Here is a 16,176-nt window from a genome sequence, read left to right as displayed (position 1 = left end):
TTGACAATCACTCTGGCTTAGTGATAGCATTTTCACCCGTGTGTCACAATGTTATAGGTTCAAGGTCACCTCTAAGTTGACACTTCAATACAGTACTAAGTGAAAGATTGTTGTCAGTTGCACTGTCTTTTGGATGGTCATTAAACTAAAGACCCATCTGTCATCTGACGTGAACTACCAAGATTCCCACGGTGCTATTCAAAGTGGAAGAGAGTTCATCTCCTGGCCAACACTCATCTCTCAACAAACACTGCTGGAAAAATATTTATAAGTCATTTGCCTGACTACTATCAATAGTTACATACAAGTTGGCTGCAGAGTTTGCCTAAACAACGACAGTGACAGCATTTCAAAAGTATTTAATTGACTGTTGAGCATCCTGTAATAGCCAAAGGACACGTATATAAATGCAAGTTCTTTCTTTCCATAATTACAGGTGCACATTACCACAGGAACACAACCCTACAAAACAGGTCGAGCTAATTCTTATTGCGTATCATTCTAAGTGTACTCAGCCTAAAACGTGACCATAATCATCAGCTCTCAATGATTTTGGCATACATCTTGTTACTGCACAAAACTGAGAAGAACTGCATTATTGTGCCATACGTACTAAAACAACACAATTATGGAGGAAACTAAAATTTATCAAACAATGACCTTCCCAAAACAATGCAAAGTTTTTAAACTGCTAGCCCAACATCATGAAACATATTGAATCACACGGAATACTTTCAAATGTCATATCTCTTGCAATACAAGAATTGCTTGAAAACTATTTAAAAGATTCCCTTATTTCCATACGCAGATTTAATAACGCATGAGAAGTGAGTAGACTTGATGCAATAATCCAATGTCGGAATTCAAAGTATGAATACTAAATGGTAAGTTTCAAATCACAGAATCAGCTTTAAGCATTGAGGAAATGCTTCACCCAATTATACTCAAAACTCGACGGAAAAATGCAACGATAACTAGTAGCTCTCAAACTTGAAGTATTACCAGACAATTTAGACAGCCAAGGAAAATAGACTCTTGATAATTGAGTCTGGTAATTTGCAATAAATCACTTCAGATAATCTCTCAGTCTTATTTTAATTCTGGCAACGAGGGAATCACTGCCTCGGAAAATTTTAGTAACTTTTCGAAGTAATCAGGCACCTAAGTTAATATTTTTGAAAACAGTTGCATCTTTGATGTATTATGTAATGATTGCATTCATTCACTCACTCACCCTGGTCCGTTGCTGTCACCTTTCCTCGATGATCCATCCTGTTGTTCAGTTTTTGCATGTCTCTCAGTTACCTCACTGCTGCTTTGATCCACAATCTCTCCTTCATCTAATGCGTGGTGCAACCGATAATTCACTGTTTTAAGGACAATAAACACCGCTGCTATAACAGCACTGTAGCTTCCTACAATGATCATGCTTGATGGAAGGGCCTGCAAGAGAATGAAAGAATGCAAAATGTTAAGGAACTTCAAGCAATGTTTTATAGGATGGTAATACAAAAAGAAAATCAACTTTACTCCAATTATTTTCCTACGACAATTTTATGTCTGTTCTGCATAGGGTCACTTAAATAATGGAGGGAAGCTTTCACATATCAGTGTATGTTACAATGTAATTAGTAATAAAAGTGATTACATATTTCTCCTTCCTACCAGCAAAGTATCCAAGCATACATCTTCATGCCTCTTCAGAGTTTAACAAAAGTGAAAGGACAATTTGCAAATCGAAAATAACTAACTGCTGACCACATCTACTTGCTAACTATTTACCTAAAAATTACATGTATATTTTCGATTAAGGAAATTTAAAAAATGCATTTATATATGACTTTGCATGGCACCAGATTTCCCAAAGCACTTTACAGCCAATGAAGTACTTTAAAAGGGTGCCATTCTTGTAAGGCAGGCAGCCAACTTGTATACAGCAAACATCCACAAACAGCAATACAATAACATTCCATGCATCGGAACCACAAAGTCCATAACCCCTGTCTGCCCTCAGGACCAGCACTTCAATATTCTGTGGTAGAGAATCTTCAGGCAAGACTGGGGTGGGGAGATGGTGCAAAAGAGGAGTTTGCTTTGCAATATTGAACAAGGAGCCAATTACTGCAATAAGGAGGAATTATATACTGAAGGTTCCTCCAGTGAGAGAAAACTGGTAGAACATTAAACAAACAGGAGGCATCTACATTACTGAGAGTGTACAATAGCACGTCAGGCAGGGATAGAAGGACAGATACGGGTCAAATCTCAGAGGTGTAAAAGTAATAAAGGTGAAGTTTTGCAATACTGAAGCAAATCGGACATTTTATTCTTAAACATTTTTAAGCCAAATGAGCAATGAGTCATGTTTGTAAAAACTCAGCGGCAAGAGCCTAATCTCAGGTTCTATTTAATCTGATCAACTATTGAAGAAAATTATTGCAACTAAAAAGGGACTTCATCAGCCCAAATATCAACTGGGATAGAAAAAGCGTGCAAGGCTCAGAGGGTACAGAGTTTGATTTGATTTATTATTGCCACGTGTACCTATGTACTGTGAAAAGTTTTATTTTGCATGCAGTACAGGAAGATCATACATTAGGATGCATTAGGGTAACAGAACAGAGTGAAGAATATAATGTTATTGCTGCAGAGAAGGTGCACAAACAGCGAGATCAACATTACATTTAAAATTTAGTAGGTCCCATTCTGAAATCTAATAACAGCTGTTCTTGAGTCTGTTGGTGCACGTGTATGAGCTTTTGTACCTTCTGCTTGATGAAAGAGTTTGGAAGAGATTATACCTAGGGTGGGAGGGGTCTTTGATTACGTTGGCGATCTTCCCAAAGCAGCAGGAAGTGTGGATGGAGTCAATGGATAGAAGACTGGCTTGCTTGCTTGATGGACTGTGTTCACAACTCTGTGGTCTGATGGTTCTAGGCAAAGCAGTTGCCATACCAAGCCATATTGCATCCGGATTGAATGCTTTCTATGGTGCATCTATAAAATATTAGTAAGGGCCTTTTCAGACATGCCAAACTTCCTTAGCCCTCTGAGGAAGCAGAGGTATTGTGATACTTTCTTGACTGGAACATCAATTTGGGTGAACCAGGACAGACTGTTTGTGACCATCATTCCTATGAACTTAATGCTGTCGACCGTCTCCACCTCAGTACCACTGATGTGGACAGGGGTGTGCCCTCCATCTTGCTTCTGGAAGTCAATAACCAGCTCTTTCGGTTTGCTTATATTGAGGGAGAGATTGTTATCTTTACATCACGCCGCCAAGTCCTCTAGCTCTTTCCTGTATTCTGTCTCATTGTTGTTCGAGATCTGGCCTACAACAGTAGTGGCATCAGCAAACTTGTAGCTGTTTCAACTGAATCCAGGAGAGCTTTTTAAACCAGCAGACGAAGTCCTACGGGAGTGTGCAGTGTTGGACTTAATTTTTGTAATAAAACTGGGCAAGCAGGAGCAGCATCAGTGGGAAGGCATGTCAGTGATAGTAATATAACTCATTAAAATTTAAGGCAGTTATAGAAATGGAGGAAGATGGACTGGAAGTATAAGGCTCTGAACACCATACCAAACAAGGTTACAGGTCAAGTGCCACACAATGGGATTAAAGTAGATAAGATGATCAGCACAGACACGACCAGCTGAAGGGTTTCTTTCCATACTGTAAGCCTCCATTCATCACAAACAGCACTTATGACAAGACACTAGGTTTCTCTACCAGGAAGCATCAAAACTAGTTTAAATGAGAACGACAGAGAGATCCAGAAGCTATTAAATTCACAAGTGTAAGGCATTGCTGACCTGGAGGCATCACCAAACTTAAAAGGATAGAAAGCAGGTCTACAGACAACTGAAGCAAAGGTCCAAAAATAAAACTCATGACCTAAAGAAAAGATGGTAGATAAAAGCTGCACAGGAAATGCAGCCACTCCAAGACATCGATGACATGTGTGGATTCTTCGGCACGGTTATGACAATCTACGGTCCAAGGACCCACACCACTGGATTCAGTGCTGAAATACTAAAAAATGGCAGTGAAACACTCTTGGCTTGTATACTTAATCTCATCTCCCTCATTTGGAGAGGGGAGAGCATGCTAGTGGATCCTCAAGATGCCATAATCGTGATCGTCTTCAACAAAGGGGAGAAGACCAACTGGAGTACCTGCTGATTACTCTGCCTGTTGTCCAGCATAGGCAAGGTCATTGCAAAAATTCTCCTCACTCATCTCCTCTTAGTGGCTGAAGAACTCCTACTGCACAATACGATTCCATCAATCAAGACGCACAGAGGACATGTTATTTACATTGACGCAAATTTAACAGACACGCAGACAGCAGCAGCAGCAGCAGCAGCAGCAGCAGCAGCAGCAGCAGCAATCTCTTCACTCCATCAACTGGGAAAGATATGGAAAGTTCTCAAAAATCAGGTGCCCACAAAATTTTATTACCGTCTTTTATCTGCTGAATAACAAGTGGAAGCTGTGATTTTCAATGTACCCATCAAAGATCCGGTGTGGAAACCGGGGTCAAGTAAGGCTGCGCCATTGCACCAATACTCTTCACCATCCTCCCTGCCAGAACACTCCATCCCATCTCCATGAAACTTTCTGCTAATGGGGAGCTAATCAATAGGACAAGCAAGATACTGTTTAACCCAAGGTACCATACAGTGCAGATCCAATTCCGTCAGAGCTACAGTATGCAGACAACTGTTACATGTGCACACAGAGGCCAAGCTTCAAACTATCATCAGTGCATTCACAGCGGCACATGAAAGAATGGACCTAAACATGTCGAAGACAAAAAAAGTCTTTAAACAGTCTGCCCAGTCCACACAATCCCACAAACACCATCAAATCCACCATCACCTCCCCATGACTATTAAGATCCACAACAAGGTACTGGACAATATGGATCAATTTCTAATATCTTGGGAGCTGCCTCCCAGTGAAGTCAAACATTAGCAGTGAAATTTAACATAGCCAAAGGCTGTGCTGAAGGCTATGTGAGGAATAGAGTGATTGAGGACAAAGACCTCAAACCCAACACCAAGCTCATCATCTACAGGGCAACAGTGTTACCAGCCCTCATGTAAGCTTTGGAGAGATGAACAATATACAGTAGCCATCAAAAACCTGAAGAGAAGTATCACTAGTGATGCCATCTCAAAATATGCAAATCCAATGGCAGGATAGGCACCCCATTATCAGCATCCTCTCTCAGGCCAACGTCCCCAGTAGTGTGGCACAGGTTACAATCAATCAGCTGCATTTTAGGCACGTCACATCCTCTGCATGCCTAACACAACTTCCAAAACAAGCTCTCATCTCCTGGCTTCATCTTGGCAAATAGTTACCAGAAGGGCAGAGAAAACACTTTAAGTTTATCTTTAATATCTCTCTGAAAAATTGCAATATCCCCACTGACTCATGGGGATCTCTAAAACAAGACCACGCAAAAACAAGAAGCCTCCACAAAGTTTCCAACCATTTGAACAGATCCAGATAGAGGTCAAGTGGACAAGGTGTACAAATCCACCGCAGGATCCACAACAGCAGACTGGAATAAAGCCTCAATTATGAGGAATGGCCCGAGAATAAAGAACAATGATGGATAATCTGCTTTTGTGATGCTAATTTAAAGGTGAATACTAGCCCGGACAGCATTTTTACTTTCCCAACTCTTTTTCTAAACGATGACTTAAGGCCTTTGACATCCATGTCAGAAGACAGTCAGGGCCTCAGTTTAATGTTCATCCAAAAGACTTAACAGCAAATGAATCAACGACAGAAGGAAGGATCTGAAAGCAGGATATTTTAATAGCTATCTTGTGACCACCCTATGGATGCTGACTTCAACAATAAGTAAATCAATTGCTGACATTTCCTGTTGTATTATATAGTATTTATTTTCATTACTTCACTGGCAGACAAAGAAACAAACAGTCCTGCTATTACACCCATAAATGGAAGCCACAGGACAGTATTCAGTTGTTATTTCTAATTCCAATCCCACAGCAATGTGATTTACTTTCAACTACACTTCTGAAATGTCCTTAACAAGCCACTCAAATCAAGGGGCAATTAGGAATGGGCAATAAATGGTGGCCCAGCCAGATATGCCAACATCCCATGAATGATTTTTTTTAAATTACCACAGACTGAATCAAACTTAAAGTTTAAACATGACCAATGCATAACAACTACACAAATAAAAAACCAGTAACAAATGATCAAATATTATAAATGCACTAGGATCCAAAATCATAGCATTATAATATCTGCGTGTTTTAAATTACTGATTTGTTATCTAAAGTGCAGCCTAGATGTAAAATGAAGAGGTTACATTAAAAGGTACAATTAAAATTAAAGAATTAAACCAAGTCTAGATCAAGAGAACATGACTGGGGGGAATCAAAGTTTAAAACTAAAGAAAATTATTCACACAAAAGACGGAACTGCACATTTATATTTATTCATTTACAGAACATGTTTCTGGCAGGTTCGACGTGTGTGCGCGCGCGTATGCCCGCGCATGCATACAAACTGCGGAGTGGGGGGAATGGGGATGCACAGGGGTGGGGAACAGTGAATGCAGAAGTGTTGAAGGAGGGATATGAAAGAGTTAAGGAGAGGAAAAGCAGAAGAGAGACAAGGAGGCAGCATGGAGGGAGGAACTGGGGATGAAAGAGGGGTTGCAGGGAGGCAAAAAGAGATGTCTGGGAAGGATATTCAAAGAGGGGAGGAAGGGGGATGCAGGGAGGGTGAAAGAGGGGACGCAGGAGAAGTGGTGGGGGAAGGAGGGGAAAGGGGGGGGGGGGGGAATGGGGAAATAAAAGATGTGATGGAGAGATGGAGAGGGCATGTGAGGTGGTGGAGGGGAATGAGAGTCTGCAGGGTCCGGGAGAGAGCATGCAGAGGGGCAAGAGAGGATATGAGCAGGGTTAGAAGATGGGGTGTGAGGGAAGAAAGAGAGAATGCTACAGGGGCAAAAGAGCTGGGGTAGGAGCGGAGGAGCTGTAATGTAACGTGATGGCCTATGGGAGGGGGGCAAAGAAAACTTCATGATCTAGGGGGAATCCTAACTGAGACATTATGGTTAAATCTGATCTGATGTCTGAAAATTAACTGAGAAACAGATTTTTGATTGAACACATTTTCAGTTGAACAAACTACACACAGATCAACATTTGTCCACTATAACTTATCCACAGATTTCATTACATTCATGTTTCATATCTACAGCAAGTATGTTTCACCAAATCAAATCTGCATGAAAATGCATTTATAAACCAGATGTCCCTTAAAGAATGGATTCATTCTCTGAGGTAAGGGAAAAAAGTTCAAAAGGCACACACCTTTTTATAAATACATCTGGTGACTTAGCAGCAAAACATCATTCAGTCATGATTCTGAAGTCAAAGTTTCACTCAACATAACTCCTCCCCAATGCTACCACACACTAGCCGATTTATAGTCAGAGACCCTTCCATCCAACTAGTCCAAGCCAGCCATGTTCCCAAACCAAACTAGTCCTACTTGCCTGGTTTTGGCCCATATCCTTCCAAACCTTTCCTATTCACGTACTTATCCAAATATCTTTTTAGATGTTGTAAGTATACATGCTTCCACCACTTCCTCTGGCAGTACATTCCACATATGGACCACCATCTGTATAAGAAAGGTCACCCTCGTGTCCTTTTTAAATATTTCTCTTTTCACCTTAAAAAAATGCCCACTAGTTTTGAACTGCCCTACCCCACCCCAGGAAACGACACTTGCTAATCACCATATATATATGCCCCTCATGATCTTATCAACCTCTATAAGGTCACCCCTCAACCTCCTACGCTCCAGTGAAAGAAGTCCCAGCCTATCCAGCTGATGTTATAACTCAAACTTTCCATTCCCGGCATCATCCTGGGAAATCTTTTCTGAATCCTCTCCAATTTAATAATATCCTTCCTATAGCAGGGTGACCACAACAGTACACAGTATTCCAGAAGAGGCCTCAATGGAATCTCCATGACCTTCCCTGTCTTTATCATCTCAGAGTCACAGGCTCATTGACATCTACAGCACAGAAAAATGCCCTTCGGTCCATTGAGTCGGTGTCAGCAGAAAACAAGCACCTGACTTTACTAATCCCATTTTCCAGCACTTGGTTCATAGTCCTATGTGCTTTTGCATCACACTTACATATCTAAATACTTCTAAAATGCTGACAGTTTCTGTCATTACCACATTACAGATAGTGAGTTCCAGACATCTAGTGATCTGGATGAAGAAAAAACTTTTGCTCACATCCCTTCTAAATCTTGTACCCGTTACCTTAAATCTATACCCTGTGGTCATTGATTCTTCCATCAAGAGGAAACATTTCTTTGTGTCTACCCTATCTATGTCCTTCATAATTTTCTAGATTTGAATCATGTCCCCTAAACCCCCACCTCAGGCTCCTCTGCTCCAACATCCTGGTAAATCTGCTATGCACCCTCTCCAGTGTAATCATACACCCCCTACAACGTGGATTCCAGGACTGCACACAATGCTCTAGCTGTGGCCCAACCAGTGTTTTGTGCAGTTCCAGCATAACCTACCCAGCTCTTAAACTCTTGAGCCTCAGCTAGTTAAGGCAAGTATCCCATATGCGTTCTTAACCAATTCATCTAAATGTCTAACCCACGAATTTTCACATCATCTGCCAATTTATTAATGCAGAAACGTAGAAGATAGGAGAAGGAGGAGGCCATTCAGCGCTTCGAACCTGCACCACCATTCATCACGATCATGGCTGATTGCCCAATTCAATCGTCTAGTCCTGCTTTCTCCCCATAACCTTTTATGCCATGTGCCCCAAGCGCTATATATAGTTGCCTCTTGAATACATTCAATGTTTTGGCATCAACTACTTCCTGTAGTAATGAATTCCACAGGCTCACCACTCTGGGTGAAGAAATGTCTCCTCATCTCAGTCCTAAATGGTTCTACCCTGAATCCTCAGACTGTAACCCCCTGGTTCTGAACACACTCACCATCAGGAACATCCTCCCTGTCTCGTCCTGTTACAATTTTGTCCCCCCTCATTCGTCTGAACTCCAATAAAAACAAACAAACAACCTTAAACAAGTCAATCTCTCCTCATATGTCAATCTCACCATCCCTGGAATCAGCCTGGTAAACCTTCACTGCACTCCCTCAAGAGCAAGAGCATCCTTCCTCAGAAAAGGAGACCACACCTACACATAATATTCTAGGTGTGGCCTCACCAAGGCCCTGTATAACTGCAACAAAACATCCCTGCTCCTGTACTCAAAACCTCTTGCAACGAAGGCCAACATATCATTTGCCTTCTTTACTGCCTGCTGCACCTGCATGCTTACCTTTCGCGACTGGTGGACAAGGACACCCAGGTCCCGCTGCACAGTCCCCTCTCCCAATTTACAGCCATTCAGATAGTAATCTGCCTTCTTGTTTTTGCTTCCAAAGTGAATAACCTCACATTTATCCAACTTATACTGCATCTGCCATTGAAATGCCCACCCACCCAACCTGGCCAGATTATGCTGAAGGATCTCTGCATCCTCGTCACAGTTCACCCTCCCACCCAACTTGACATCATTTGCAAACATGGAGATGTTACGTCTTGTTTCCTCATCCAAATTATTAATATATATTCCGAATAGCTGGGGTCCCAGCACTGATCCCTGTGGCACCCCGATCATTACTGCCTGCCAATTTGAAAACAACCCATTAATTCCTACTGTTTCCTCTCTGCCAACCAGTTTTCTATTTATCTCAATACATTTTCCCCAATCCCATGCACTTTAATCTTGCACAGTAATCTCTCATGCATGACTTGATCAAATGCTTTCTGAAAGTCCAAATATACCACATTGACTGGCTCCCCTTTGTCAACTCTACTAGTTACATCTTCATAGAATTCCAACAGATATATCAAGCATGATTTCCCCTTCATAAATCCATGCTACCTCTATCTGATCCTACCACTGCTTTCTAAATTCTCTGCTATAAGATCCTTAATAATGGATTCGACAATTTTCCCCACTACCAATGTTAGCCTTACTCGTCTGTAATTCCCCGTTTTCTCTCTACCTTCCTTTTTGATTCAAGTCTAAATCATTCCTATACACCACAAACAGCAAGGGCCCCAATACTAATTTCTGCAGGACCCCACTGGATAAGAGTTCCAGGCAGCAAAACATCCCTCAACCATCACTGTCTGCCTCCTGCCTATCAGCCATTTCTGGATCCAATTAGCCAAATTTCCTTAGATTCCACAGGCTCTTACTTTTGCTATAAGTCTTCCATGCCAGAACTTATCAAAAGCCTCACTGAAGTCCAAATAAGTTATGTCAAATGCATCACCCTCATCTACACACCTGGTCACCTCTTCGTAAAATTCAATCAATTTGATCAGCTATGGCCTCCCCTTAATAAAACATATTGACTATTCTTTATTACTTCATGTCTCTCCAAGGGCATGTTAGTTCTGTGCCTCAGAAATGCTTCCAATAGTTTCCTCACAAATGAGATTAGACTGACCGGCCTGTAGTTTCCCGGTTTACCCTTCCTCCCTTCTTAAATAAGGGTATTACGCTGTCTGGCCTCCAGTGTTCTGGCACCTCTCCTGTGGCCAGAGAGGAATTGAAAACTATTGCTTGAGCCACCACTACTTCTTCCCTCGTCTCACTCAACAGCCTGGGGTATGTTGCATGTGACCCTGGAAATTTAATTACATTTAAGGCTCCCAAACCCTTAAAATCTCTCTCTGTCAATGCTAATTTATTTAATTCCATCACAGCCCTTCTCTCTGATTTCTATACCCACCCTTTCTACTACCTCACACAAATGACCACTGTAGTCCTTCAGGGATCTGTCTCTTTCCCTTATTATCCTGTTACCCTTAATGTACTTGCAAAATAACTTGGCTGAATCCTTTAGTTTACCTGTTATTATCCTTTCATGCTTCTTTTTTGCTCTATCCCAATTTACTTTTTAAGTTCCCTCTTGTACATTCTATACTCTTCTAGGGCTTCTGCTGCTTCGCTCCCTCGGTATCTGCCATAAACTTCCTTTCTTTTTATTCAAACACATATATCCCTCAATATCCAGGGTTTTCTGTATTGTTGGTCCCACCCTTGATCTTTATTGGAACATGCTGGTCTTGTACTTTCTCTCTTTCCTTGAATGTATCCATTGCTCTGATACAGAGTCACCGAGAAGTATCTGTTGTCAGTCCACTCCAGCCAAATCATATCTGACCCTATTTAAAATCAGCTCTCAGTTTAGAATTTTGATTTTTCCATAACAATCTTGAATGTAATGAAGTTCCAACTATCTCCAAAAATGTCGCCCCAGATACTTCAACAACTTGGCCAGTTTCATTAGGTCTGGTTTTCTTCCAATTTGTAAAACATCAGTCCCTAGACATAGTGGCAAGAGGGCGATTCTGTTAACTCATTTTGAACTCGAGTAACTTGGGAATTTGTTGATAGCAAAATGATTTGCTAAACTGCATGTTATTTATCATTTGCATTTCATTTATAGCTTTCAACATCCCTATGGAATTATTACTCAAAATCTCATGACTGCCACAGCAAAAAAACATAACAGTGTCCTACAAAATATTTGTTTCATTCTTGTGTTTAAGTTGCAATGGATAAGCCAAGAAAAACATAAGCTTGTGTTCAATCTTCATTCTAATTAGCAATTGAATAGCAATAACAGATAACTTACATTTCAACTTGCTTCAGTCACTGTTCAGTACAAATGTTTACAATACACAGAAAAAACAAATAGCAGCTCTGCCATAGTCTAAAGATGACATTTTGCACTTATACAGCACCCCAAACAAAAATTTTTCCAGAAGCATTACAAATAATGGACACCGTGCCAAAGGAGGCTTGAACAGTCAAAGGTGACCAAACAGTTGATGAAAAGGGCAAGAAAGAGGCTTTGAAAGGAGTATCTTACTGAAGTTAAGAGGTATAGGAGGGCTAGACCACGGAGCTGGACCATGGAGGTGGCACTGATATCGTCAACTGCGTTAAGGGTGGCACATGGTCATGGGGACAATATATACATAGATATATCTATGCAGCGATCCAACCTGTGGGATTTGTGTGTATAATTTCTAATTTTTTTTGTGAGCTTGGGTTTCTGGTGTTTGAGTTCATAACTGGTAGGCTTTCTGTGCGACTAAAGTTGAAATCAATTTGTGAGCAGTTCTATAGCCACAATGATTTTTAAAAAAAATCTTTAAGGTCTGGCTTTAGAATGAATGGGTTCTGTACATTTATTTTGGACTTTCGTTCATTTAGACTGTGTGCAAACCAGTAATATAAATAATGGGGCCTCAAAAGTTTGTTACTATATTCTAGAACTTAACTTTTTTTAAGATCAAAGGAAATGTCCATAGCTGACATTGGAAGACTTCTAGTTTCATTTTGACTTTGAGTGGGTCAGTCTGGCAAAGTCATAGAGTCAGAGTCACAGAGGCGTAGAGTTGTACAGCATGAAAGTAGACCCTTCCGTCCAACTCGCCCATACCAACCAGATATCCGAAATTAATCTAGTCCCATTTGACAGCATTTGGCCAATATCCCTCTAAACCCTTCCTATTCAGATGCCTTTTAAATGTTTTAATTGTATCAGCCTCCACCATTTCCTCTGGTAGCTCATTCCATACACTCACCACTCTCTCCGTGAAAAAGTTGACCCTTAGGGACCTTTCAACTCTTTCCCCTCTCACCTTAAACCTATGCCCTCCAGTTTTGGACTCCCCCACCCTGGGGAAAAGACCTTGTCTAGTCACCCTATCCCTGCCCCTCATGATTTTATAAACCTTTACAAGGTCAACCTTCAGCCTCCAACGCACCAGGGAAAATAGCCACAGCTTATTCAGACTCTCCCTATAGCTCAAATTCTCCAACCCTGGCAACATCCTCATAAATCTTTTCTAAACTCTTTTCAGTTTCAGATCATTACTCCTCTAGCAGGGAGACCAGAATTGCAAGTAGTTTTCCAAAAGTGGCCTAACCAATGTCCTGTACAACCACATTATGACCTCCCAACTCCTATACTCAATGCACTAACAAAAGCAAGCACACCAAACGGCTTCTCCACTATCCTGTCTACCTTGGACTTATGATGGCTGTAGATAGGGTTGCCTGAGAACAGTAGGGTTATATTGATTAGGTTACCTTAGAGTGAAGACTTAGTGCTAGACCCAGACCAGATGTGTTAGGATAAAAGGTGGGCCAGGGTGGAATGTTCTTCAGAGAGTTAGTGCAGACTCGATTGCCTCTTTCTGGATTCTACTAATGCTATGCATTTCAAATAGATGGTTTAGATTATTCTGTTTTATTTTCATTGCTTTTGTTAGTAAATTTCTATTTTATAGTTAAAAAAAATCCTCAACATGGCATGCTTGTGTATCACAGAGAGACAATATTGCTAAAACTAAAACAAATAAAAATATAAAATCAATCAACCCAGATTCCTGACTGGGATCTCATGTGTCTGGCAATAAATATCAGCTGGCATTGTCTCTCTCTCTCTCTCTCTCTCTCTCTCTCACACACACACACACACACACACACACACACACAAAAAGGTAATGAATCATTGCTATAAACACGGAAAATTGTGTTTGCAATGCAAACCTGGAGTTTGTAGAAACCTAATTGAAAAGGTTCAACCAACTTATGGGGAGACAGCAATGGATTTGGAAGCTGGCAACTAATGCAAGTACTTGAGAAAAATAAATTTCAGTGATGGGGTGCTCATAAGCAAAATGATCAAAAGGTAAAAACAATAAACAAATAGAGATTCCAACATCTGCAGTAATTTGCTCCTACAGGATCAAAAGGTGGGTATTTAAGAAATGGGTAATGACAAGTTTTGAATGTATGGAGGATGAGCAAAGAGAATCATTTAAAATACCAGTACAAAAGAGGGACAGCTTGATGATCAACGGCTTAATAGTTATAAGTTAAAAGGAAGAGGAAGTCCTGCATGCAGGAGGACCCAATAGTGGAGTAAATGCAGAGAAACTACAGAGAAATTAAGTGAGTTCTGTGAAAGGACAGGGCAAAGAATGGAATGAAATATGGCATGGTGGGGAAGGAAAGGGAAAGCAGCAAAAGTCACTAGAAACCTGGTGGCAAAGAAGTGTATAAAGATCCTTTCGGTCATTATTAAAAGCCAGAATACGAAAGGACACGGTAGCTGGTAGTGGACGAGAAACCAGGACATAATTTTTTGCTCCAGGATGGTCCAACACAAGTGGTTGACTTCAGCAAAAGTAGTATGACACTCAGTACCACTTGATTTCGTCCAGCAACACCTCGTGATGAGTTTGTTGCGTTCAATGAACAATTTTTTTTTTTTTTTTTTTTTAAAAAAGTGTCACTGCTACGGCTAGCATTCACTCCCCATCTTTAATTGTTCTCAATGTAGTGGTGATAAATCCCCTTCAACCACTGCAGTCCATCTTGTGTAGGTGTATTCACAACACTGATCAGAAGTTCCAGCTTTTTTGACTTATTAGCTGTTGGAACCGCATTACAAATCCAAATCAGGATGGTGCTTGAAGGTGACAAATTCCCAAGCATCCACTGTCCTTGTTTTCCAGATGATAGAAGTCATGGGTTTGGAAAGTGTTATCAAAGGGTACTTGGTGAATTGCTGCAGTGCATCTTGCATATTGCACACACTGCTGCCAATGTGCACTGACTGTAGAGGAGTAAATGTTTATGATATTACGATATTGATCAAGTGTGCTTGAACATTGCAACACTCATCCAGATAACTGAAGTGGTATTCCATCGCATTCCTGATTGTGCTACATTGGTGGTGAGGCAGAAGGTGAGTTCATCATCTGAGAATTCCCAGCCTCTGACCTGCTCTTGCAACTAAGTATCTACATAAAAAACAAAAGAACTGCGGATGCTGTAAATCAGGAACAAAAACAAAGTTGCTGGAAAAGCTCAGCAGGTCTGGCAGCATCTGTGGAGGAGAAAACAGAGTTAACGTTTCGGGTCCAGTGACCCTTCCTCAGAACTGATGTGTGTGTAAGTATTTATATAGTTTGGCCAGCTCAGCTTTTGGCCAATGGTGATCTCTGAAATGTTGATGATGGAAGTTTCAGCAATGTTAATGTCATTAAACGTTAAGTGAAAATGGGCAGATTTTCTCGTTGGAGACTGTCATTGACCAGCACTAGTTTGGTGCAAAACATTACAAGCTACATAGATCACAAGCCTGAATGTTGATCAAATCTCGGTGCACATAAGTACTGAAACAGTCCATGCCCATGTGCAATCAGTGAACATTCTGATTTCTGACGTTATGATGGAGTGAACATCACTGATGAAAGTAGTTTAAGATGGTTGGATCTAGGAAACTACCACGGAAAAGTTCCTATAATGATGCAAGACGTCTGTAAGCTTTCAGTTTCTTAGGGATAAGGACGACAGTAGTCCTCAGGTGGAAGCACTAAATTGGGGTGGAGAGAAGGGTAGGAAGAAGAAAGAGGCCTACTACCACAATATTGAGGAAGAATTGGGGAATGTAGATTGGGAAACAAGTGTTTGAGGGTAAATCCACATATGGAGTGTGGGAATCTTTTAAAGGCCACTTAGAGTTCAGGACCAGCTTGTTCCTGTGAAGATGAAAGATAAGGATGGCAAGATTCAGGAACCTTGGATAACAAGAGAAATTGGGAGCTTCAAAAAGAAAAAATAGGTATACATAAGGTTTCAGAAACAGAACACAGATTGAGCCCTCAAAGAATACAAAGATAGCAGTAAAGAAATCAAACAAGGAATTAGGGGGGTTAAAAGGGGCAATGAAACATCTTTGGCAAACAGGATGAGGGAAAATCCCAAGGAGTTTTATACATATATAAAAGGAGCAAGCAGGTAGCGAGGGAAAGGGTAGGTCCACTCAAGGACAAAAGGAGGGAATGTGTGTATGGAGCCAGAGCAGGTGGGTGAGATCTTTAATGAAAACTTTGCGCCAGTATTCACAAAAGGAGAAGAATTTAGTGGATGCTAAGTTTCGGGAGGGGTATGTTGATATTCTAGGACATGTCAAGATATCAAAAAAAAACATGTTGCTGGGTGTTTTGAAAA

The 16,176-nt window shown here is 40.9% G+C and overlaps 1 protein-coding gene across 1 annotated transcript in view; it reads right to left on the bottom strand.

Moving 5' to 3' along the window:
* pcnx1 (pecanex 1) overlaps positions 1-16,176 on the bottom strand; it is a 235,804-nt gene that overhangs the window by 166,610 nt on the left and 53,018 nt on the right. The window contains exon 2 of the mRNA XM_048600454.1: positions 1,235-1,443. Coding sequence (XP_048456411.1) covers positions 1,235-1,443 — 209 coding nt within the window. The remainder of the gene's footprint in view (positions 1-1,234; positions 1,444-16,176) is intronic.

The sequence above is a fragment of the Rhincodon typus genome, chromosome 8 (genome assembly GCF_021869965.1).
Source record: "Rhincodon typus isolate 14 chromosome 8, sRhiTyp1.1, whole genome shotgun sequence".
NCBI lineage: Eukaryota > Metazoa > Chordata > Chondrichthyes > Orectolobiformes > Rhincodontidae > Rhincodon > Rhincodon typus.
This window is presented reverse-complemented; position numbering and strand designations above follow the sequence as displayed.